The sequence below is a fragment of the Sordaria macrospora genome, chromosome 1 (genome assembly GCF_033870435.1).
Source record: "Sordaria macrospora chromosome 1, complete sequence".
Lineage (NCBI taxonomy): Eukaryota > Fungi > Ascomycota > Sordariomycetes > Sordariales > Sordariaceae > Sordaria > Sordaria macrospora.
The window spans coordinates 5,097,125-5,121,052 of record NC_089371.1 but is presented as its reverse complement, the minus strand read 5'-3'; the positions used below and the strand labels follow the sequence as shown (position 1 = coordinate 5,121,052).

General features: G+C 52.9%; 7 protein-coding genes across 7 annotated transcripts; 4 read left to right on the top strand and 3 right to left on the bottom strand.

Annotated features, from left to right (window-relative positions):
• Nucleotides 1-67: 67 nt before the first annotated feature.
• On the top strand, nt 68-2,134 carry SMAC4_04633 (uncharacterized protein; the record flags this gene model as incomplete). Its single annotated transcript, XM_003345354.2, has 1 exon — nt 68-2,134. The coding sequence occupies exon 1, from the start codon at nt 368-370 to the stop codon at nt 2,132-2,134; it is 1,767 nt and encodes a 588-aa protein (XP_003345402.1). The 5' UTR covers nt 68-367.
• Nucleotides 2,135-3,394: 1,260 nt separating this feature from the next.
• On the bottom strand, nt 3,395-4,779 carry SMAC4_04632 (uncharacterized protein; the record flags this gene model as incomplete). The annotated part of the gene is made up of 1 exon (XM_066090144.1): nt 3,395-4,779. Exon 1 carries the CDS (start codon nt 4,772-4,774, stop codon nt 3,395-3,397), a length of 1,380 nt encoding a protein of 459 aa, XP_065945722.1. The 5' UTR covers nt 4,775-4,779.
• A 424-nt stretch (nt 4,780-5,203) lies between these two features.
• On the bottom strand, nt 5,204-8,633 carry SMAC4_04631 (uncharacterized protein). Its single transcript, XM_003345352.2, has 2 exons — nt 8,440-8,633; nt 5,204-8,320 (listed from the first exon to the last, which is right to left on the bottom strand). Exon 2 carries the CDS (start codon nt 8,210-8,212, stop codon nt 6,449-6,451), a length of 1,764 nt encoding a protein of 587 aa, XP_003345400.2. The 5' UTR covers nt 8,213-8,320; nt 8,440-8,633; the 3' UTR covers nt 5,204-6,448.
• A 774-nt stretch (nt 8,634-9,407) lies between these two features.
• SMAC4_04630 (uncharacterized protein) lies at nt 9,408-10,455 on the top strand (the record flags this gene model as incomplete). The annotated part of the gene is made up of 1 exon (XM_003345351.2): nt 9,408-10,455. The coding sequence occupies exon 1, from the start codon at nt 9,934-9,936 to the stop codon at nt 10,453-10,455; it is 522 nt and encodes a 173-aa protein (XP_003345399.1). The 5' UTR covers nt 9,408-9,933.
• Nucleotides 10,456-12,504: 2,049 nt separating this feature from the next.
• Nucleotides 12,505-14,018, top strand: SMAC4_04629 (uncharacterized protein). Its single transcript, XM_003345350.2, has 2 exons — nt 12,505-13,144; nt 13,205-14,018. Exons 1-2 carry the CDS (start codon nt 12,916-12,918, stop codon nt 13,762-13,764), a joined length of 789 nt encoding a protein of 262 aa, XP_003345398.1. The 5' UTR covers nt 12,505-12,915; the 3' UTR covers nt 13,765-14,018.
• Nucleotides 14,019-18,265: 4,247 nt separating this feature from the next.
• Nucleotides 18,266-20,805, bottom strand: SMAC4_04627 (uncharacterized protein). The gene is made up of 4 exons (XM_066090143.1): nt 20,630-20,805; nt 20,506-20,569; nt 19,323-20,444; nt 18,266-19,255 (listed from the first exon to the last, which is right to left on the bottom strand). Exons 1-4 carry the CDS (start codon nt 20,638-20,640, stop codon nt 18,665-18,667), a joined length of 1,788 nt encoding a protein of 595 aa, XP_065945721.1. The 5' UTR covers nt 20,641-20,805; the 3' UTR covers nt 18,266-18,664.
• A 343-nt stretch (nt 20,806-21,148) lies between these two features.
• SMAC4_04626 (uncharacterized protein) lies at nt 21,149-23,924 on the top strand. Its single transcript, XM_024655664.2, has 4 exons — nt 21,149-22,666; nt 22,727-22,796; nt 22,851-23,337; nt 23,395-23,924. Exons 1-4 carry the CDS (start codon nt 21,535-21,537, stop codon nt 23,797-23,799), a joined length of 2,094 nt encoding a protein of 697 aa, XP_024511516.2. The 5' UTR covers nt 21,149-21,534; the 3' UTR covers nt 23,800-23,924.
• Nucleotides 23,925-23,928: the final 4 nt, after the last annotated feature.

The window sequence follows — 23,928 nt, the reverse complement described above, 5'->3', positions numbered from 1 at the left end:
CAAAAACACAGGGGGCACAGGCCTGATAAGATAAGCATCAACACCAAAAATTTCCAGACCACCGCCTCTGCAAGTGAAGGGGTCGTGAGCCCTCATCCAGGTTTCCCTTCACAGTGAACAGCATCATTGCATTCGTCATCTTCCCTCCAGGTGTTCTTGTGGCCCGTGATTCACTTTTTAATATTTCTTTGAAGAATCGTTTGTGCCCCCATTGTTGTTCCTGCTGGCCTGCCGCAGTGAATGATTTTTGGTCTTTCATTCAAAAGTCAACACCCGCTCATCCCCCGACCGCATCACTTTGCCCTTCAAACATTGCGTCTTCGTCACAGCATCGACAAACGCCAACATCGGCCTCACAATAAGAACCATGGCTAGAAATAAGAGCAAGGCGGACGGCATGCGACCGAACGGGTCAGCACAATGCACTTCTGCTGTGCAGAGCGCTTCGGCCACCGAAGCAAGCCCTTTTCTTTTCAAAACGGCAAGAGGACAAGTTGCAGAGAGCTCACCTTCCACCACCCCCAGAAACCCATTCCTGTTGCCATCAGTTCCAAAACCCACAAATGGTCCGAAATCTACCACCACAACCGCCATCACCGAAAAGAACACGCACAAGAAGGCCCTTTCGAAAGACGAGTACCTTGCGGAAGCCCAGAGGCGGCACAACGTCAGCCGTGCCAGGAGAGACGCCGAGCTGAGGGAGTTGTACCGAAGTTGCCCATCTATCAAACGTGCCATCAAGCGTTATTCCCAAAGGAGGTCCCAGTGGGCGAAATCGATGAGGAAATTACAAAAAGCCGGCGCTTTCTTGGAGAATATGGGCGCCCTCGGCGGTGCTCCGCAATTACAAAAGATGTCACCCAATGGTTCAGCCATAGCCACCATAGAACCACCATCAGCCAATTCTCCGGCTCTTCCTCAGACCAATTTCACTGTAGACGACCATCCCGATAATAACAGCAGCAAGGCTCCCAGTGTCACCAGCAGCTCCGACGAAACAGTCAAGTCGGACACTAGGACGGTCGACTCCCTTTCGACGAACATCACGACACCGGACCTGTCCGACTGTGATAGCCTGGTCAAATCCGCGACGAAACCAACCAAGCAAAATACGACTTCCTCCTCAGCTTCAGTGACCTCCTCAGCTTCAGTCACCCCTTCACAAGACAAGACCGATGCTGTCACAGAACAGCCCGCTCCCAAAGCAGAGAAGTTCAAGATTACTATCAACGTCGAGACTGTAGCCCCATCGAAGGGGTCCAAGTCTTCCACCCAAAACGCCAAACAGGATGCGGCACCAATAACCACCAGCGGCGCTCTGACGCCCAAGAAGTCGGTTGACGAGAAGGCCGAGAAGAAGCAGAAGACGAGCAGCGACAAGGCGGACGGTCAAGAACTCCAGAAGGAGAAGCAAAAGGAGAAGAAGCCCAAGGCCGACGGTGCTGCCCAACCAACGCCAGAAAAGAAGTCCAAGAAGCACAAGCGGGATGAGGACGACAAGGACAAGGAAGAAGGCGCCACTGAGGAGCCCAAGGCGAAGAAATCCAAGACCTGCAGCTCAGAACCCCCAGCCATGACTCCTGCCTCAGGCATCGACAAGTCCTATAAGCCCTACCCGAACGTACCCCCAGAAATCAGGAAAGAGCTCTTCATCGTCAAGGCCGAAGAAATGATTTTCGACCCGCTCGGCTACGACGACTTGGTCTACGACGACACCAGGCCCAAGAGCAAGCGGCCCAAGTGGAGGAAGACCGGTCGCAACACGGGTCACAACGATATGATGATGTCCGGCGGTATTGGTCCTGCAGACGGATCCTCCTCTTCTGGTTCCCACAAGTCCAAGAAGAACCGGTCGGGCGGTGACGACAGTCTCTCCAAGCAGGTGCTCAAGAAGGGGCATAACAAGAGGGTTGCGGAGGAGGTTTCTTCGCTCAAGGAGTCGGGCTCGAGCTCCACTTTCGGGGAGAAGAGGGAGAAGAGGGAGAAGAGGGAGAAGAACGAGTTCAAGAAGAACAAGCACGGCCACGACCACGGCCATCGGGACCAGCACGAGCGGGACGGCCAGAAGAACTGGAAGCATAAGCCAAACCAGTCGGGGAGTTTGGCGGCCAAGTTCAGGAGGCACAACAAGTGATCCTATCCTGACAGTTGCGCAAAAAAGCGACGAGTGGGTTATCCATTTGCGAGGAATAGACCCCGCTATGGAGAAACAAAACGGGCGAGGATTGCAGGTTCGAAGAGACCGGTTTTCACGGCTGTCAAAGGCAGAGACACCATACCATCTCCCCGCTCAAGCATAAGCAAGGGACGCTGCTCTCCCGCCGAGCGCTTCCTCGTCGCGTGTCATTCCACAACTCCTAATCTAGGGATAAAGCGAAGGGAAGCAGACGGGTCCTCATAGACGGGTCACCCAGAGGAGGAAAATAAGCGGGTGGTATATCCAACATGGCTGTCCTTTTCACACAAACAACCATTGCATGGCTCTGAAGCGCATGGTTGCATGGTAGCATGGTAGCATTCACAGTTGGCGAGCGGAAGGAAGGTCACTTATTATGCATATTTTGCTTTTTACTTCTCATTTCGGCGCACCGGGTGGGTAAAAAAAAAGTCGGAAGATTTCCTCGACGGACATCGTGGCAGAGAAAAAAAGGGGGGAAGGGGTTGCTGGATGAGATGGGCGCAATACACGGCCGGCGGACTACTACTTGTGTGGCGTGGCGTGGCATGGCGTAACATAATTGCATTTGAAACCTTTTCGGAAGACGGTTCTGGTGGTAAGAATACTAGAACCTTTTCTTGCCTTCCATTCTCTTCCTTTTCATGGCTACCTCTAAAGATTTGGTTTGCTCTTATCATTGATTGCTATATAGAATCATGACTTGGTTCAGTTGGAACAGATACCCGTCTTAGGTATCATCTTTTGCGAATAGTCACAAAAGCGAGGACAAGCGAGTTTGCTTGATAGACGGAAAAGTGTGCCGTGCTATAAGCAACACACAATTCAAATATTGCACATACATACAATCTTGTGATCTTGTCAATCAAACCGGGAATCAACTGTGAAACCATGACAGCAGCCGCTCAGACGGGGCCAGCCATTTCTTGAGATACATGTAAATAAAATAGTTTGATCGCTCATAGCGAGGGCCAAAGAAAATCCATTTCTAAAAAACGACAAAAGAGAGTGAGGTATCCTTAATAACACGCCATATGTACCAAAAAAACATCCAAGAAAGCAGAAACGACCCGTATAACCGTACCCTTTGCTCCCACCCACTTATCGTGTACCGATGATGATCATGAACCATCAGCCCACAGATAACCTGATATCATTACAAAAGAGATCCCTCAACCAATCACCAATCGACAGGCAAAGGAAACCCCTTTTAAAGAGTTAGAACCTCATCGCCCTTGCACGATCGCATTCCTCCAGGAACTTGTAAATACCCTCTAACCCTTCATATCGGTCCTCCGAGTAGTGCTCACTAGAAGCGCTCTTCAGAGACGGCGACATGCTCTCGTAACCTTCTAACTCTTCCGAGACAACGGAATGTTCCGATGCCAACAGCCACGGGTTCTCCTCGACCTCCTCCACAAACGCGTCGTCGAGTTCGTTGGAGCTCTCTGACGAGACCCTGGTACGAACGGTCTCGTCTGGCGACGTGAGCGTCTTGGAGCAGCCGTCGTCAGCAGGGGCATATGGGAACCGTAGTGCGACCTGGACACCGGCGTCCATATCGAAGTCGGGATCCTCCTTGATGATGCCGCGCTGGACGCCGACGTCATTGCACAGCCGCTCAACCGTTTCGGCATCCACGCCCGGGAACCGAACCCTTAGCAAGTCGGCCCGCTCCAGAGAGATGGGCAAGTCGCCTAACCGCGCGAGAGCCTTCAGATCCGCCATGACGGCCGCGAGATCCTTCAGGGTGCGGGCAAAGTCCACGGAAAGGACATCGAGGAAGTTGTCGGCGAGAAGGGTGGCGCCAGCGGTCTGGATCTCGGCCTCGACGCTCTGGGAAGAGGGGATCATGGCGCCCAAGGGGCTAAGAGCCGTGACGGAGGGGCTGATGTGGAAGTCAATGGACGAACCCGGAGCGTGCGGCGCAACCGCGAGCTTGTTGCGTGCCTTCTCTTCGTCCACGCTGACGGCCCGGTACAGCTTCCGGCCATCGGCCGAGTAACCGTCAAAGTGAGCCCGTTGGCCAGAGAACCAAAAGGCGCGGACGGCTTGGCTGACGTTCTGGACAACTTGAGCCGGGGCGGCGGGTGTGTGGCTGAAGTAGCGCTTACCGCCTGCACGGCCGGCTCCGGAGAAGGAGTAGCCGCCTGCGGTACGGGGGAGGGCGCCTCCGGTAAGGTTCGGTCGGAGGGTGGAAGCGAAAGGAGCCCGGCCAGGGAACGCAGCTACGGCCTGGGAGGTGGCCGAGACGGGGAACTTGGACCGGTCAAAGCGGGATTGTTGACCGGATGAAGGGGACTGTTTCCCGGCGGTGTTGCTGATGTAGCGACGGACAGTGGCATTGATGTTGGCGTAGGTCGAGTGCCACTTTGCGCCGCCTCGGCCGCTCTTCTGCTGGCGAAGCCATGCGGCGGGGTGAATAGGTTGACGGGCACCACTGCGTACGGCAATGGGCTGGAGTTGTTGTGCTGAATTTGATGAACGTGTCGCGGCGGCGGCGAGCTTCGAGCGAAGCATCTTGGACGTGCGCGCCAGGTTCTTGCCGAGAACACGCAGGGCGGCGGCGGCCCACATGCCTCCCACGGCGGGAGACATTCTGCGTGGTTGTATCGAGATTGAGTGAGATTTAGGTTCTCCCACTTCAAGTCTGCAACACGACGCAAAATTTGACAATGTTGTTGATGTCGATGTTTCGATGTCTTGGGGAGGAGATGATGACGATGAGACGGGTGTGGTCGGGATGTTAATGAATGGGATGCCTTATCGATAAGTATTCGCCACCGCCGGCGGCAACTGTTACAGATGAGGCAGCTGACGACTAACATGCAAGTAAACGAGCTCAGCGGGAAGACCCAATGCTCCGATTGATGCATGAGCGGGCCGGCAGCTGGCAGTGCTGCGGCGGAGCCGAAACCTGGTGCAAATCCAGGTGGGGTCAAGCCCTCTCCTCGTGCCCGACCCAGCCAATCTTATCGGCCGCCCCACACGGATTTTGGCTCGCGGTTTTAAACCCAAAATTTCTCCCAAGCTTCAAGCTTCGACTTCTTTTCTTCTTCCCCAACCAGGAAGTCTGGAGCGTCGGTCGCGCGCGCGACAAGTTATTCTGTCGCCGGCACTTATGCTTCAGACTTCATTCCACAGCAAGGTAAGAACCGCAACTTCTCGTTCTCCCTCCCTGCCTGCTGCGCAGCCATTTGCTACTGTGATGAACATTCACGAACAATCCAATTCTTACCTAGCCCATGGGGACTCCAATTTACTCTAGAATTACCCTGAGAGCAAAATTGGCAGCAAGGCTTGTTGGTATCGCTTGGTCATGAACTTGATGCTAACTTTCTGCCTCCAGTGCTGGTGTCTTTCATCAATGGTCGATGACAACCGTCCTGGTTGCTCTTCATGATCTCATTTCTTCACACATCAAAAGGTTTGTGCCCACATCTTTCTTCCTTCCCCCAATCCACCGTGATGATAAATGTACAACAGGGATTCCTCAATCTTAATACACCATGTAGAGTTTGTAACTAGTTTCAGCCTTGTCTGATTGGATACACAACCATCTGTCGCTTGTTTCATGCCTTTGTTTTGACACATTTGCTAACTCGCGAATCTTCAGGTATGCTCATGGCTCACGATCAACATCCTGGCACTATGACGAAGATTTGAACGAACGGGCGGACATAAATGAAGCCTCTCTGTCTTCGTCCATCAAAGCAGGACTGTACATCCTGTGGGCGGGGTTCAGGGAGAAATTCTTGCTGAGAACTCGTCAGCTGATTTCGTGCCCTTGCACCATCTCTTGTCAACACATCAGAGCGTCTTGGGGATCTGTAGACTAACATGCCGATCCGCAGGTAACAACTTCTTCGCGTTCGCACTTCCTCTTCCCTTATTATTATGATGAGACGATATTCACACTGTTTGACCTTCCTTCGGGTTGGAATGAACACTAAACAAAATCTGATTTAATGAGGTATGTTTCTGCCGCATTCTCGCTCATGATGGGCTTTTTGCTAACAGTTTCCACCAGACTGAAAATAATCTTTATCGAACTACGCTTCGTTTGCCATACCGAATATCTGGCAGTGGCTAACAGTTTCTCAGTTCTAGGCATTCCTTCGAGCAATTAGCATTGGGGTGGCGTTTGGGTGTCTGTAGCATATCTGAATCGATGCTCTTTTCAATGCTATGATCTGATTGTTGTTGTGACCAGTCCCATGTGATGAACCCGTATCCTGAAAACTTCTGCCTTTTGTTTATCCATGTACTTTTTCATCGCTTCAACTGCAACCTTGCGTTCCAACCGACGATGCAACGTATCAAATCCCAATCGCCGTTATTTCCAACCCAATCTGTCACTACGATGCCAGTCCCAGCATCGCCAACGGTAAGCTCACCTGGTTGCTTCTGAGGAGCTCCGTGACCCATACACAGATACTCGATCATGGATGGGTTGATCTTCGCAGCAATCTTTTCAGGCCAGCAACTCGCATTGAAGAAGTTGCTGCCACTCAGAAAGTTGATAAACAGAGGCAACGGACCGCCAGCAGCCTCCGATCCCGGCATGCCCTGTGGCACAAACACCTGCTGTGCGGCCCTCATCAACTCCTCCCTCGCGAACCCAATCTTCTTGTCAATATGCTGCGTCTGCCCAACCTCATAATAATCCTGGATCCGAATCATCCCGCTTCCACACGTCCCGTCCGCGCAGTTATCAGGCCACACCGACCCATCGATACCCATTCCCGAAGCCTGCAGACTTGGATCCACGTGAAACCGCCTCACCAGCACAATACGTCCCCGTGCCTGCTCCAGCGTCGGGATCTCAGGCTTCGTGTACCACCTATCCGGCGTCAGATAGCGAGCGGCTAGGTAAATAGATAAGTTCTGATCTGTCCCGCGCCCCGTGCCCTCGCGCTTGATACTCATCAACACCGTCTCGGATGGGTTGGCGTCCAGGAAGGCGTAGCATTCGGAAAGCAGGTCGTGGAAGTACTTTGTCCCCGACAGCGCGATGGGGAAGGCGGAGTGGACCAAGCTGAGGTTGGGCCCTTTGGTCTTGTCTTTGTGACTTGGTTCCGGGGCCTGCGGTGAAAGTTCGGGTTGGGGAGCGGGCGGGTTGGTGTCTGTCGGTGACTGAGTTGGGTCCGTCTTTGTCGCCGAAGTGGTAGGGGAGATTGGGAAGGCGCCGGGTATAGAGTCGGGTGTGTTGAGACGAGGAGAAGCGGTTTTGGTGGGCGAAGGGAAGCGGGAAGGGCAGGAGACACGCACGTCTAGGAAGCGCACGCCGTTGTCGAGCTGTTTGCGGACGGAGATGGCTTGGCAGCGTACGGAGGGCAAGGCGACGTAGCAGGTTGGACTGTTGTGCGTGCCGGGGATGCTGAGGGCTGATAAGGGGTAGGATGGGTTGAGCTCGGCCATCCAGCGGTTGAGGTGGGCGCTGCTGAAGATGGCGAGGAAGGAGTGCTGGGGCATGTAGATGAGGGTGAACTCACGGTCGGAAGGGGGGACTTGAGATTGTTGGTCTGAAGGTGGTGGGTTGGCTTTCATGACGATGCTCCGCGGTGAGGGACCGGGGATGGAGACGGAGTAGGTGTATGGCGTGCCGGGTTCGGCGAAGGTGAGGCGGAGAGATTCGCCTTTGGAGGCATCGGGTAGTGAGATTGAAATCTCATGCTCGGAGAAGGGCCGGATGTTGACATCGGTGATGTCTTGCTTGGTGACTGGTTCCTTAGCCGCACCGTTGAGGTCCGTTACCGCGGCGGTTGGTACCGACTTGGATTTCCCGGTAATGCGAGACGTGATCTTCGCAAACCCGTTCGGCTTGCGAGCCTTGGTAGGGTCCTCGTGGCGCTCCACTTCCTTCAGCTCGAGCGGCGTGATGGTTAGGTTGCGGATGGTGAGATTCCCCATCTTGACTATCTTGGCTGTGGTGTCGATCCGACGGTTCCGCCGGGTTGATGATGGTAATAGTATGGGTACGGTAGCAGCCTTATGCGGTATAGCATATGCTCTCGTCTCGAGGTAGCTGGACATGGAAGTCCGTTCTCTCCCGTCTTTTTTCAAGACCAACCGTGGTTATCAGACTGTCTTGTCTTGTCGCCTGAGCCTACTCCTGAGCTGAGCTTGCGTGACGTTGTACAACTGGGATGAACTCGTCAGAGAGGTACATAGAAAAGTTCCGAGCCCGCAGAATGTGATGATATCGTTACGCTATTTCGTCGGAGAAAGGAGGCAAGTCTACTTGATCCATGATGTCTTACATGTTGACTTGTCTGTTCGTCTGACTTGAGCTTTTGGAAGCATGCAAAAGTCGTACCTGATGTTTCTTTGGGATGGACGCGGTCAAGGTTATTTTCTTGGCTGGATGGATGAAGCACGATAAGAACTGAATAACGCAATTGGGGCCAAATCGGCTAGCAAAGTCAACAAATGTTTTGTTTTTGATATCCAAGGTTCATCTTGTTAAAGATCTTCGATGATTTGAGGAAAAGCTAAAACCAAACTCCTGAGCTACACCGCATTCCCCAGAAAGTAAAATGAGGTTTCGGATTTCCGCCCACATTTGTGAAAGCGATAATGCGCAGTGACGTAAACGTAGCAAGCCATTAACATAACCCAGCACAGTATCGTAAAACTTTCGAAAAATTATTGAACACCGCTAATGGCATTTTATCAACGAAACCCCATAAACATTAATTGATGTTCTTGGGCCCCTCATTTAGGGCTGAAGATATTTTCGATGATCTCTGGAGGTAGTGTACATGTTGATGCGTCTGAGGCAGTGGCCAGTGGGCCTCACGCCGAACGAAATGCGAAAAGAAACGAACCAGGAACTTCACGAAGTGTTGAACATCGCCAATGAGGAGCAAATGATTTTTGGAACAGATGAAGAGCAATTTATAAGGGGGCTTGGTGGCATATAAACAACATATGTTGCTCGACGAGAACAGCCCAAAGATCGAAGACCAGACGATAAAACATGACTGACCTCTAGCAATTTGCCGGCTTCAATTGTCCGAACCCTTCCTGAGAATCACCAACTGCAACCATAAATTCAGAATGATGCTGCGAAGGTTGCGATGAGAACTCCCGTCGCCGCCAAGCCTCGCAATCCCCGCGTACGTCCGGGAGGTCCTGCAGGTCTCTCGAATCTCATGTTGAGCCTCAATATCGTGAATAAGCAATGGGAATTCTAACCGCGCTCTTCTTCGGTTCCTATGCGGGGACTGTTACTTTGGGGACGGATCTTATCTACCTTGTAGGAACGAATTGCAACTTCATGAAGGCACGCCGCCTAGGTCCAAATTGCTTCAACTTCGCTATCGACTAGGTACGGTGTTTCCCCAAGTTGAAATGCTCATGGTATGCCATATAGCAGATTGCCAGATCGTTACGGACTAGACAATGATCGATATTGTCGGGGCGTTCAGCATGGAGGTAGCAGTCTTGGTATCGGACGTCCGCAAGATGGTTATTAACCCAAGGCCGGACGTCGCCTGGATAAATGCTGCGCAATATGAAGCCTACCAGCTGGGACGGCAACCGCACAATAGCCGGGTTTTCGGTGCCGGCCTCACTTCACATTCGGCATCAGGCCGAAGTTCGATAACTACGACCGTATATCCATGGAGAGGCTTTGAGGAGTATAAAGAGATGGAAAGTCGTCGCGAAGGAAGTGGTGATGTCGGCCATCGAAGCTGAGCATCGCCAACCCTGCACCCACCTCAAAACAAACACTCCAAGGTCTGAACAAAATGCGCTTCTCAATTCTCGCCAACGCAGCCTTTGCCAGCTCGGCACTGGCAATCCCCTCACTCGCCTCGGCCATTGCTCCCCGTCAAGAGAGTGCCTGCCTAACCAGGGCCGAAGCAAAAGACATCGTGGACATCTACGTCCAGCTGATCGCCAACTACACGGACGAGGTTTGCGCCAAGTACTGCGCCTCGGACTTTGTCGACCGGTCCGACAGCATCAACACCTTCATCTTCACACCCCTCGGGGAGCCAACCTTTGCGACCAAGGAGATCTTCATGGCGGCGCAGAACGCGAACCCGCCCTTCCCCGTCGTCGTCGACAGCATCGATGCCGTCGACTGCGAAGCCGTCGCACTCCGCTGGCACGCTACCTTCGGCGCTGCCAACCTCCCCAGCAAGGGCATCACCATCATCGGCACTACCAAGCGTGAGGGATATGCGCAGATCAAGAGCCTCGATCTCGAGTTTAACAGCTTGATCTGGCTCCTCAACATGGGTGGCAACTACACCTGGGAGGGTTAGACTTTTGTGAGAGGGTAAACGTCATGTGAGGGGGGCATCAAGAACGCAGGTATAGATCTGGACGCTTGACTTCGCCACATGGATTTTGATGTTCGGTTTCGCAATCGGAAAGGTGGGAGCTGGAAGACGGAATGTATATCAAGAATGGTGCTTTTTTTTTTTTTTCGCTTGGCAAGGGCGAGAAGGAGGTGTAGGCTTGAGGTCATAACATCGCGGATTCGATTCTGGAGTTGATGTTGTTACCTGTTTGTACAATGTTTTTTGTTTAGTGAAATATCTATGGAGTTATTGTTCAAGCGTCGTGCAAGTTGGGAATAGTCGATCTAATCTGTGTAACAGGCCAATGACCTCACCGGCCGAGACGACCACCCTCAACGTGATGTTTGTGAAGGAGTAGGTAAAACCCAAAGGTATTACTGCGTCTGTTTCCATCAAATGTTTTATTCCCACGCTTTTCCGTTGCCGTTGTTGGTATCTCCGTACCTGGACTGTAGGGCTGCATGGTGACATGTGGGACAACATCGGGGAATCGCAGGTTTGATGGGGAGGCGTTTGCCAGAGACAATCAAACCATGCCGTCGAGTCTTGGCGCACCTTGGACTTTGAAATTGAAGCTCGACAAAAGACCTCGCATGAATCTTTGGAGTATTGAACGTCTGAAGATGTCGACTTCGGCCATCAAGGGAGGCTGGAATAAGGTTCCATCATAAGCTGCTTTTCAGCGGTAAGACGGCTTGGGGGGACGTGCGAGGTACCAACCGACTCGATCTCGAGAAACGATGAGTTCGAAGTGCCCCTGCGTGGGGATGGCGTAGGGGCGCTTGGTGAGGCGCCTGAGCTGAGCGACTGACAATCAGGAACAGATGAGGTCACTTCTCACGCTGCGTTTGTATCACTGAAGCTGATGATGATTTGTATTGTATGTCCGATGGATTGTCATGACTTCAATTGCACTCAGTACCATGAAGAAGCCTCTGTTGACCGAGAGGAGCCATGTATGTAGTTGCATTCCAGGAATACTCGCCTCGATCATAGATGGAATTCAATATCAAATCATGCTTCGGCTTGTGGGTGAAGGATAAGACGTGCCGCCTCGACCGCCAATCGCGGAAGGGGAGAAACGCCGACGGGAGAAGAAGGTTGAGAACGGTTGCTGGGTTAAGAACTCGACTGGGGATCCGGAGAGTGGAGACGGGACTCAGGTACCCTGAAGACCTCCAATTGCCAGCCGAGGTGCGGTTACCAGGCTGGCTCACTGTGCAGGAGCTGCTCGACCCTTGCAGAACACCGAGCCCAATGCGTCAAACGCCGCAGGAATCTACGCGTTTTGATTGGTCTTTCTCGACAATCACCAATCGGGTCCCGGTTCATCTCCCCTTTTTAAATTTGAAGGTTCTGCCTCGCACTCGCAACTCGCCAGGCTCGCAAAAGCCCGTGAAAGGGGACTTCTGGGCAAGACAAGCACTCGAGCGCCGAAGATCGTTGGTCGCGTAGTGTACAAGCTTGAGCGAGTCTGGTGATGTGACTGACCACTCAGTTGACGTCGACGGCAACTCCAGACCTGTCTGCCCTTGTCCATGTCTCTGAAGCGTTTGTTTGTGCTTGTCCGGGTTGCCTCTCCAGCGTTGACTGTCCTCCGCTGGGATCATGTGCGCATCTTATTATCCATTCTTCTGGGATGGAGATCGACCCCCTGGGACGGGCAGTCGACAGGCTACACAGAGATCCCAAACGCACAGCATCTCGCATCATGTCCATTCCAATGACACGCCGAGCATCTTGACAGTCAACGAGCGTATTTCGTCCAAATTACCAAAGGATCCTCTTCCCAAGCCAAAGAGGTCGTCAACCCCACAGCATGAAATGGTGAAACTGGAGCGCTTTCAAGGTTACCCGCCCAGCCCGTCCATGAGGATCCCCTTCCCAACGGATTACTTGGGACCCTGGACTGCCTGGCCGAAATGAAGGGACCCCATGGATATCCAGATTCCTGAAATTCCGTGGCTGCAGAGGAAGCCTGGGAAACCAGAATGTGGGAAAGGGGGGTGTGAAGGGTTTCATTGGTATAAGGCGCAGCGCCTGTAAGCTTGTCTATTTTGTATATCGCTAGTGCAGCGTTGCACCGAGGAAACCTTCACTTCTCCCATTTCAGTATTTTCTCATATTTCCGCCTTCCCCCCCTTCCTCTTCACACTCCCTTCGTCCTTCCATTCTTTTCGGCTTCGCCTCTTCATCCCGCGTTCGTGTTTCTGCCTTAGCTCGTGGTCATCGTCGCCGTTGTCACTCATTTACAACATACATATATACAACAGTCACTCATTCAGTCTTACTCTTCATCACTGCCTCTGCAGCCTTCCGATCTTTTCTTCAGATTTCTGTCATCGAACCATTTAGTGGCCCAGTCCCAGCAAACATCATCACATTTACCAATCAAGTCACCAACTCGACATAAGCAGCAAGATGCGTTTCTCCGTCGCCGCCGTCCTCGCTTTTGCGACCGCTGTCTTCGCCCAGACCGATGGCTTTGATGTCATCTCCAACCCTTATGCCGGCGAGAAGGTGCTTGCTGGCAAGCCCTGTGAGATCAAGTGGGCGCCCTCGACCGACCCCAAGTTCCAGGGCCCCGTCCGTATCGATGTCCTTGGAGGTGCCACCCCTCAGTCGTTGGACATTGTTGGATCCGTTGCCAGTGAGTAGTCACGGTCCTATTCACGTTACCATAAGAAGAGTACTGACCAAGATCCCACAGGCGGCGTTGACGGCACCAAGGGTTCTTACAAGTGGAGCGTCGCCTCGAACCTTGGCACTGAGAACACCTACGGTATCAAGATCACCTTGGAGTCCAACGAGAAGATCTTCCAGTACTCGTTCCCCTTCCACATCATTGGCGGCTCTGCCGACTCTGACGATGCCACCACCGTTGTTGTTCCCACCACCACTGCCGCTGTTACCGCTAAGCCTCTGACCGTCACCGCTCCTTCCACCACCAAGGCTGCCACCACTACCGTCAAGGAATCCGAGGCCGCCGAGACCACCTCCGTTGCCGCTACTGCTTCCGCTTCCGGCTCTGCCAGCGACAAGGCCTCCACTTCCGACTCTGCCAGCGACGAGGCCTCCGCTTCCGGCGCCGTTTCCTCCTTCAGCACCGTCGTCAGCGCCTCTGCCTCCAGCGAGGCTTCTGCCACCTCTGACGTCGTCGCTACCCCTTCCGCCTCTTCCACTGATGTTGTCACTGGTGGCGCTGCTGCCTTTGGCGCCAGCACCGGTGTTCTCCTCGGTGGTGTTGCCATGGCCCTCTTCGCCCTCTAAACAAGGGACTTTTTTGGTCTTGACTGGATACCTAACGTTGGAAAAGGGGTTGTTGTTTTGTCTTGTTTGATTTTGCATCTTGCTCGGCATCAGGATGGATACCACCTGTTGAAGAACGAAGGGCATAATTTAGACCCGGGAAGGAGAAAAAGCACGGATTGCAACTTGAAATATCCCGGACATTTTTGTAAATGATCACTGAGACCTTAAAAGTCATTAATCGAGCGGAATCTGCTTCCTCAAAAAAAAAAAACTGATATATTGTCGTATAGTCCTGGTTCCCTCATTGGCTCGAATTTGTTTGGTGTGATGTGCGCGTATGTGGATTTTCGATTGGATGTTAAGTATTCGGACGGCAGCTTTTGTTGGCGTATCATCAATGGTGACGGACATGATTCGCTTGAGGGTGTGTAACGACGACAGCAAGGTGCTGTCAACACGACGTTGTTGGTCCTTCTTCGAATGCCCTGATATCGGCTAACGAACAAGATATGACCTTCGCTAATGTTCGCGCGCGGATTGGCGATGTCGTCGTCGATCTGGCCTGGAATGTCTCCCGATGTTCAACGTTGAAGTGCCGGTGATCCGTCTCAGATGAGATATTTTAAGGTACTCCGAGTGCATGTTTTGTAGGCGTTGAGAGCAATAAGCCGACCTTGTGTTGTCGAAATACGCTCATTCTAGGTCCGCTGCCTCGGTGGATTGGCACATGTGCTGAAATTCAGCATATTCATGTAGGTTGATGAATGAAATTGTCTCATATGGAGGCTCTGGCTGGTGCGTGGTTCCTTGCATTCATTTCATGTTGTGCATCCTCATCCCGACTGAAGTTCCTCAAAGACGCTGCGCGGGTGATCTCCAAATATGTAAGCACAGACCACAAAAGCTAAAGATGCCAAGCCAAGCGGTGAGACTTGAGAGCGTGCCACATGTAGAAAAATGCGGGGCAAAAGAAAAAGGGACTTGAAAGTCGTAGTGACTGTTCAACTGCTTGTGCAAATGCTGGAGTGTGGAAGTCTCAAGTACAAGGACAGCTGTGTCGGTGCCCCTCTCCCCAATCCAATGGACCCATCAGGAAGGGACAGTCTCGCAGACAACACAGCTGCCATCAACTGAACCTCTTGCTTCGTCTGGAGTCTGGCCCGCCAAAACCCTCCACGAGCCCTCCACTGTTGACAAGGACTAGCCGCCAACCTCGAAATCCCATCAGCCAAATCGCCAGCCCCGTACACTACAGACCTCGCTCTAGTACCCGACCTCCTCTCTCTCCGTTTTCTGTTTTATTTCTCTATTCCGTTGCTGCCCGCGCTGCGCGCTTCTCGACTCCGCTTTTCCTGTAGACATCAAACACCAAATAAATCAGTTCACGAAGCAAAGATGAGAGGCGAGGTAAGACATGCGCCCGTTACCAACACCTCGCGATCCTTCTAGCACAGACAGCATGACCCTGGGACCCGACCCCTATTCCGCCGCCGTTGGACAGCAATCCCATGGTACCCAAGCAACGAGTTCAACGACACGCTCCTCTGGAGCTGGGAACGCTCGCGACAACGACGACACGCGCCGATAACCACTACAATTGAGTAACAATTAAGCTCGACAACTCGAATTGCCACTACTATAGACTCGTTCACGACATTCAGCAGTCCAGCATTACACGCTAGTAGCTTGGGCTGTCCACCACCCCGGGTCCCATGTCGAAATCCTCATATGCCATCTCGCACACTCATATAGCGCATCATGGAACTACTACCTTAACGCGAGCACAAGTAGCTGATACAGCTTCAAACAGGTTGTTCACATCCACTTGGGCCAGGCCGGTACCCAGCTTGGTAACAGCGCCTGGGAGCTGTAAGTGCTCAAAACACACCGCTATGCTCCTTTGGCGTCACCTTCTCTAACACATATGCTCTCTCTAGCTACCTCCTTGAGCACGGTCTTACCCAAGATGGTCGCAAGGACCCTGACTCTGCCGTCGCCGGCGAGGGCGGGTCTTATGATACCTTCTTCACCGAGTCCAGCAACGGCAAATATGTCCCTCGCTCCCTCTTCGTCGATCTTGACCCTTCCCCGATCGACGAGATCCGTACCGGCCCCTACCGTCAGCTTTTCCACCCCGAGCTCCTGATCAGCGGCAAGGAGGATGCCGCCAACAACTACGCCCGTGGTCACTATACTGTTGGCAAGGAGATGGCCGAGAACGTCCTTGATCGCATCCGCAAGATCACCGGTAGGTTATCTTCGACAATCTTGGAGCAGGTAACATGGTTCTAACTGGCCTGGACAGACAACTGCCACTCTCTCCAGGGTTTCCTTGTCTTCCACTCTTTCGGTGGTGGTACCGGTTCCGGTTTCGGTGCCCTCGTTCTCGAGCGCCTCGCTCAGGACTATGGCAAGAAGTGCAAGCTAGAGTCAGTCTTTCCTCTCTACTTCCCAATGGTGTCAATGGGTCATCTTGACAGATGATTTGGTCTTGTTTGAAAGGCTGGGTTCTGGACTTTCAACCTCGTTGGTCTTTCGAAGACTGCGCCTGGACTCTGTTGAAGTTCAGCCATGCGGGCGAAAAGACCGGGTTGGGAGACTCACAACCTTGTTTGGAACAAGACCGATGTGCCCCGACCTTTTCATGGAGGTCACTCTCACTGACAGCGTCCTTGAACAGGTTCTCCGTCTACCCTGCTCCTCGCGTCGCCACCGCTGTCGTTGAGCCTTACAACGCCGTCCTCGCTACCCACAGCACCCTCGAACACAGTGACGTTACCTTCCTTGTCGACAACGAGGCTGTGTATGACATTTGCCGAAGAAACCTCGATATTCCTCGTCCTAGCTACGAGCACTTGAACCGCCTGATCGCCCAGGTCGTTTCTTCCATCACCTCGTCCCTCCGTTTCGATGGTGCTCTTAACGTCGATCTCAACGAGTTCCAGACCAACTTGGTTCCTTTCCCGCGTGTCCACTATCCTCTTATCTCTTACGCTCCTGTTATTTCGGCTACCAAGAGCGCTCACGAGAGCTTCAAGACCTCTGAGCTTACCCTCCAGTGTAAGTGGAATCTTGGCGTTTTGGTTAGCCTTATCATTGCGATCCTAGACACTGACATATTTCTGAATAGGCTTCGAGCCCAACAACCAGATGGTCGTCTGCGACCCCCGTAACGGCAAGTACATGGCTGTCGCTCTTCTGTACCGTGGTGATGTTGTTCCTCGTGACACCGCCGCTGCGGTTGCTGCGCTCAAGGCCAAGTCCTCCTTCAACCTCGTTGAGTGGTGCCCCACTGGCTTCAAGATCGGCATCAACCACCAGAAGCCCATGTCCGTCCCCACTGCCTCGCCCGCCGATGGTGGTCTTGCCTCTGTCGACCGCTCCGTCTCCATGCTTTCCAACACTACCGCCATTGCCGAGGCGTGGTCGCGTCTTGACCACAAGTTCGATCTTATGTACAGCAAGCGCGCCTTCGTCCACTGGTACGTTGGTGAGGGTATGGAGGAAGGCGAGTTCAGTGAGGCCCGTGAGGATCTTGCTTCGCTCGAGAAGGATTATGAGGAGGTCGCTGGCGACTACAACGATGTCGATGTCGATGCTGAGTACTAAGCGGTTGCTTTTCCTATGGTCAATCATGGCGCGATTGTTGGGTCCAGGGCGGTTGAGTCGGTTGATTTGACTCCGAAAGGTGCACATCAAGCCGAAAGCAATAGCGCAGCCCGGGTACGCCCTTGACAATCAGCACCTTAGCCCCATAGTCTCACGAAAAGAGCGCGGAGTTAGGAAGGACTAGACGAGAACATGACGACTTATGTAATTCCCCTTTGAAAGCACATACATACCCACCCCTTTAATCTTTGGCCTTGATTGTAGACCGAACAATGTATGAATCTTTGTTCCCATATACCATACTAAGCCATGAGGGAACGTCCGGTTGGCGCTGTTCATATGACATTGTGACCTGATGTGACAGATATGCGGCGAAGAATAAACTATGAAGAAGGGTAGCCAAAACTTCTTTTAAAACAGAAGACAAACACATGCAATATGCGAAAACAGACCAGGATAAGCCACACAGGAGGGGATACACTCGGGGTAAGTTTTGTTAGAGGTCTAGGTGTAAGTAAATAGTCGCTATGCCTTACACCAAATGATGTCTCAATAGTTCCTGCGCAGTACATATTATGAAGTGAAGTGAAAATATTCCGATACAGAGAGAATTGGTTTTATATATTTAATTGCCTTTCGCACTCTCGTCATACTCTTTTCTTTGTCTTTTGTCAACTCTCTTCACCTCTCTTACTATCATCTCTTCACTTCTATTTTCACTTTATCTTTACGTATATATGTACTTTTTCACCTCCTATTTCACTTCTCTTTTCATCTCCTTTTCTCTTCGATTCCATCCTCACTTCTCACCTCTCCTTTCACTTCTTTCTTTGGTGATATGCCTTGACTGATTCCCTCACGCGAGCTATACCGGAATCTCGAGGACACTCGCATCAACGCTCGTACGGGCCAGACCAGAGCAAAGTTAACAGTGCCAGTACCAGAGAATGTTCAGTTCCTGCAAACTATTCTGTCTGCAACTCAATCCACTCCATTGCTGATTGACGTTGCCAAGCATTGCATTATAACGTAAAATTGTGCAGTGAGAATTATGACGCACCGCTGGACAGTTCCTTTTGGAGACACCTTCACATGCAATGGCCACATTAGATTCTACTCAGTCCATACATGGGGTCTTGGGCCGAAATCGCCTGTCTTTCTCATCGAACTGAACCGCATTCTTTAAAGCCTAAATAACGGACCGCACGGCACGGCATCGAACCGCGCCGCTGCAGTTGGTGCCGGCTTCATACTAGCAAACACCCTTCCTTCCTTACCCCCTGGCGAAATATCTACCATAGTCTAGCACTTATTTCTTTCCCTTCCCTTGAACCTTCCACTTCGAAGCCCTCGCCGCAGCACGACCTGTCTTCTTCTTTCCACCACCCGCATTCGGCGCCTTGTTCTTCTTGGCACCCTTGAACTTGAGATCCTTGGGCTTTCCGTCCGCCGCGCTGGCACGCTTGCCCTCGAGGATGAAACTCTCGGGAGACTTGTAGGCGCCGGGAACTCTGGGGCCGGTCGCCTCCGTGTTGGCGCCCGAGGCCTGACTCCTCCTCTGCGAGGCCTGGTACCGGTCCTGCTTGTTGAACTTGTTCTTCTTGTCGGAGCCGATGACCTGGCGGGCGGTGAACTTGCCGAGCAGCTTCTCGGCGCGACCGGCGATGGTCTTGGCTTCGGCCGAGATCTTGGGGGCGTAGTCGGACTTCTTGGAGCCCTTGCCGTTGCCGCCCTTCTTCATGGTTTCGGGCGCGGTGCCCTGCAACTTGAGCTTCTTGGCTTCGATGGCGCGCAGGGTCTTGTGGGGGGCCTTGCAGCGGCTGACGCGGAGCTCACGGGGGAGCATGGGGGGAAACTTCTTTCCGTTGAGAAGAATGGCTGACTCGACGGCGTTCTCATCCTGTGATGGGGGAGAAGGTCATTAGTTAAGGACGATTAAGGGTAGATGTAGGTGGGGATAAACTCACGTAAAACTGAACGTAGGCGAAGCCCTTGCCGACACGGGTCACAGGGTCGCGAACCACACGGACGCTCTCGACCTTGCCGCCCTCCTTTCCGAACACTCTCCAGAGACCCTCCTCGACATCCATGGGCTGCTTTGTCCGCTTCTTCTTCTCGGTCACCTCCTTGCCTTCCTCGTTCACTTTAGTTTGCAACACTGACTCGTCATCCACGAATCCAAGGTTACCGACGAAGACGCAGCGCTTGTGGTCCACCGGGGCAGGATGGGCAACGCTGTCGACACGAACGTGGCGATCCAAGACAATGGTGCCATTCAGTTTCGAGCAGGCAAGACGAGCGGCGGCAGGGGTGCTGAAAACAACATAGGCGTTTGTCGATTTCGTGGTGGCCTCCATGACGGACTTCTTGATATAAGCGGCGCGCTTAGGAATGGCAGCTGTAGCGAAGGCAGTCGAGCGGAAACGTATCGACTCGACCTTTTGCGCAGGCTTCGCCTCCTTGTCCAACACCGAAGCCATATGCTTCATCAATGTCTTCTTGGCCGCGCGGTCGGTGACGGCCTCAACGGCGACATTGCTGAGGAAGACGGTGCGGTTGGCCTTTTCGATCTCATTCTGGGCAGCATCGGGCGCTAGCGATTCGTGGGCAGGGACCTCATCCTCAGACTCGCTGTCGTCGTCCTCCTTCTTCTCGGCCTTGGCAGTCTCCTTCTTTTCGTCGGTTTCCTCGTCGGCCTTGAGACGCTTGCCAGCCGGCTCTTCATCGTCATCCTCCGCCAATTTCGCCAGGTATTTGTGTTCGAGATTGTCGTGCTGATCGCGTTGCTTGCGCTTCCGTTTCCGTCCATCTTCTTCCGGGACCTTTCCTTGTTCTACAACAGCTTCGAGGATCTCGGCGGCTTGAGCCTGTTCGTCTTCGCTGTCGTTGTCGTTCTCGGCCTCCTCGTCTTCGTCGTCCGAACCAATGCCGACCTCAGAATCGTATTCTTCGTCGAGCTCGCTCAATTCCTCGTCGTCGCCCTCGCCCTTAACTTCCTCCTGTTTCTTGGAAGGAACTGGCGCCTTCTTGGGCTTCGGTGGTAGGGGCTCCGAGTACTTTGTGGCAGGGCGAGGCTTTGCTGGACCAACCTAAGCAAAGTTAGCCATGTAAACTTCCAATTGTCTGTCTGGTCGGAAAGAGATGGCTTACACTGGTAGCGAACAAGGCATCCAAGCTAGGATCAACCTTCTTCACCGGCGCAACAAGTCCTTTACTATAATAGTGGTGTCAGAAACTGAAGAATGGTGTTGGCTAAAGGTAGAGTTGCTCGCACGTTTTGCCCATTGTGAGGTTTGCGTCGTGTGTCCGATCGCAAAAATGGATGTAAAAGTTGCACGGTTCGCCAATCAAGCGCTATGATTGACTTGTTTCTAAGAGCACAGGAGAACAACTGAAGTCCGACAAGGCGAAAGAAGAGCTCGACTGTCAATAGTACAGCAGTCGAATTGGGTAAAAAAAAAAAGGCTTCTGATTTCTAGGTAGGATGTTGTACAAGTCAAGACCAGTTTCTGGGCGGGAAGGTTCAATGGCCCAGGGTCTCAAGGGTCGCTGTTTCTACCTTCCCCACTGCTGCGCATCGCAAGGACGAGTTGAGCACCGTGGAACATGATGCATCCAAAAAATTCGCCTTATCAGTCGTTATCGGAACTGCCAAGTTTGACCGCCTGCTATCACCTTTCTGTCCTGTCGTGCGGTGCAGTGCGCTGGGCATGCTGGGGAACGGGCGGCGGCGGCAGCGGCAGGCAAGCGGGCAGGCAATGCCCCCAGAAACCGGTTGCCCATTTGTGTCGTGCTGGTGCGGTGCTGTGGGCGCTTCTCCAGCTTCCAGTCTCGTCAATCCCCGATAACTGCTCCCACCCACCCGATCTGTCTTCCTAACCCGACCGCATTTCTCGACAATCGCTTCCTCGTTGCGACAAGATTGCCATACCTATCGCCGAGACATTTTATTCTGTGCGAACGCAACATCCTTCTACCTTCCAGCATTAATACACATTACCCTACTCGTCGCGCCACCACTCCAGGCGCTGTTCTTGAGCTGCCCGTGCAGTTCGGAAGTCCAGTCCGCCGCCCACTACTCAGTTCTACGTGGCTTACAACTTCACACTTCTTATCTGCTCAAATCGACATCGGCGCGTCGTTGCTTAGCTTCAATCTCGTGGGATTCTATGATCCGCGATGGCTACCGGTGACACCGCGCTGTCGTTGGCTCTCTCGAGCCCCCCTCCGCCTCTGCTACAACACAGCCCCAGCGATGTTTCAAGCCCACTCAGTGACGTGGAAGACAAGCATGGAGACCCCGATGACATGGATTTGGACATGAACAGTAACCACTCTCAACATCGCGAGGCATCGGTCCGAACTGACAATCGAGATGCCGCCGACTCGGACCTTGGCGCCGAGACTGACGACGAGAGCAAGCTGTCGGATGTGGATATTAATGACTCCGAGGCAGAGACAGAAAGGCTTTACGATACACCACCGAAAGATCGGGTATCGCGCGACATCGTGGACACCGCGGGTGAGCCCGGAACTCGACAATTCACCGACCGCCGCGATCGGACGTTCGAGCGCAGCCCCAGCAAGCTTCAACAGCAAATCAAAGCTGATTACGAACCCGAAAACACCGCCAGTGGGCGAAACACACCCTCAGAAGAGGCAGAAGAGGCCGACGAAGATGCATCCGAAGAGCTGAGCGAGGAAGAGCCTGAAGAGCCCGAATCCGCTGCCGAACTACCACCTGTACGATCACCCGTGCTGGCGAAGAAGATACAAGTAGTTTCCGCCTCAACCGAAACAGTCCTTACACTATCTCCCCGACATGATACCCTGAAGCGGAAACGCTCCTCAATTACCGAGCAGCAAGATCTCGTCCAACCGCTCAAGAAGCGGGCCGACTCAAATACCTCGCCCGAAGAGCTCTCAGCCGATGACGTGCCTGTTATTGACATCGAGGTCATCTTAACGAACCCCGAAAGCGGCAATCAAACTACCGAGGAAGATAATAATGACGAGCCAGTCACCACGGTCGGTGCCGATAGCGCAGCGAAGGATGAAACGGAGCCCGCGGAGGCGATCGAAGAAGACGCGACAGATGGTCGGACCAAAAAAGGAAAACGCGGTGTTATGAAGAAAAGAAAGAGCCCGACGCCTAACGTACCAGGTGGAGATGAGGTTGAAGAGATGCACGCCGACGCTTCTGCTGACGCAGATGTCGTTGCCGTCGAAGAGTCCGCGGCGCAAGCTGAAGAGGACCAAATGGACGATGTCGATGAGGAGGCTGAAGCAGCCCACAGAAACGAAGAAGAGCGTATGTGAAACCCAACTCTTCCATCCAATATTTCTTGCACTTACTAATTGACCATCGCAGTAGAGCGAAAGAAGACCGCCTGGGAGGAGCTTACAGCAATTGAGAAGAATTTCAACAGTTTCCGGGAGCGGTGAGTTTACCAGGCGTCGTTTTGATTTCTGGACTAGACCTAACAGCTTCACAGCCTATATCAGGAACGTCTAGAGTTGCTCAATCAGGAAGAAGCCATGCTTACCTGCGAAAACCCCACCCATCCTGAGTATCTTGCGATGTTACAGTGTCTGAATTCCCGACGGGAGGAAAGGATAAAGACCAGCACACTCGAGTTACAATTCAGAATGGCGATGCTTCAGAGGCGCGCTGTAGCAGAACGAGCACAGATCTTGTCACAATACCACCAAGCCGTGCGCGAGTCGCGCGAAAAGGTGCTCGAGGAACTTGGCCAGGAATGGTACGATATACAACAAGAGCGCAGACGGTTTGCCAACGCCATACCCGACTACGGAATCCATTACCCCGCCGCCAAAACGCAGAGTATTCGCAATGCTGTTGCGTACAATAAGGAAGTGTCGATTCTGTCGGGCTTTGCCAAACACGTTGGATTCCCTGCTGCGCCACCAATACATGGCGCATCGGAGGATCAGGTGGAAAACGATCTCGAAGCTATAGCTGTGAGTGTTCGAGGTATCTCAATGCATACTGCCTACATCTACTAACCGCGGCTGTAGCGATCTCGCGAGCCTGCCCCTCGGCCTATACCAAACTATCCTCCTGCTTTCCACCAAGAGTATTCCTCCGCCGGGCTTCCGTTTGGTCGAACCCCCCTGGGTCCAGCCGGAGAACAATTTATCGAACAAACACCTTGGGCGAACCCAAATCACCCGGCCCATCAGATGCAGCGGCAACAATTACATCACGAGGTGCCTTTTGCTGGGCCTCCCTCTGGACCACGACACCACTCTCAACAGCCTATGGCCCCTTATACCACAAATGGATTCGTTGCGATTAACGGGGACGCGCACCCGGCTCATCTACAAAAGGGGCATGGTACTGGTGCTCATGAGCCAGTGAAGAGCGCCAAACTTGGGCCAGAACAGGCAATGAAGCGGGAGGGCGTGCCTCAGGCTTCATGAAACACTTAGGAGCACTACCGGGTCGCAAGGCCAAAATCACTTCAAGCAGACAGATTTGTTTTTTTTCTTCAGAGGCATTCGGATTACCTAGTCAGGCATGAACGGTGTTTTACTCCGCTCTGTGCTTGT

What these genes read in the sequence shown, in the direction of transcription:
- SMAC4_04631 (XM_003345352.2), bottom strand. Translation starts at nt 8,212, where the DNA reads ATGTCCAGCTACCTCGAGACGAGAGCATATGCTATACCGCATAAGGCT.
- SMAC4_04629 (XM_003345350.2), top strand. Translation starts at nt 12,916, where the DNA reads ATGCGTTTCTCCGTCGCCGCCGTCCTCGCTTTTGCGACCGCTGTCTTC. An exon ending in CATTGTTGGATCCGTTGCCA is followed by an intron (nt 13,145 to 13,204) that starts GTGAGTAGTCAC and finishes AAGATCCCACAG; the next exon opens with GCGGCGTTGACGGCACCAAG.
- SMAC4_04627 (XM_066090143.1), bottom strand. An exon ending in ATGCCTTGTTCGCTACCAGT is followed by an intron (nt 20,445 to 20,505) that starts GTAAGCCATCTC and finishes AACTTTGCTTAG; the next exon opens with GTTGGTCCAGCAAAGCCTCG. An exon ending in TCGCCTACGTTCAGTTTTAC is followed by an intron (nt 19,256 to 19,322) that starts GTGAGTTTATCC and finishes CCCCCATCACAG; the next exon opens with GATGAGAACGCCGTCGAGTC.
- SMAC4_04626 (XM_024655664.2), top strand. Translation starts at nt 21,535, where the DNA reads ATGGCTACCGGTGACACCGCGCTGTCGTTGGCTCTCTCGAGCCCCCCT. An exon ending in CCACAGAAACGAAGAAGAGC is followed by an intron (nt 22,667 to 22,726) that starts GTATGTGAAACC and finishes TGACCATCGCAG; the next exon opens with TAGAGCGAAAGAAGACCGCC. An exon ending in ACGATCTCGAAGCTATAGCT is followed by an intron (nt 23,338 to 23,394) that starts GTGAGTGTTCGA and finishes CCGCGGCTGTAG; the next exon opens with CGATCTCGCGAGCCTGCCCC.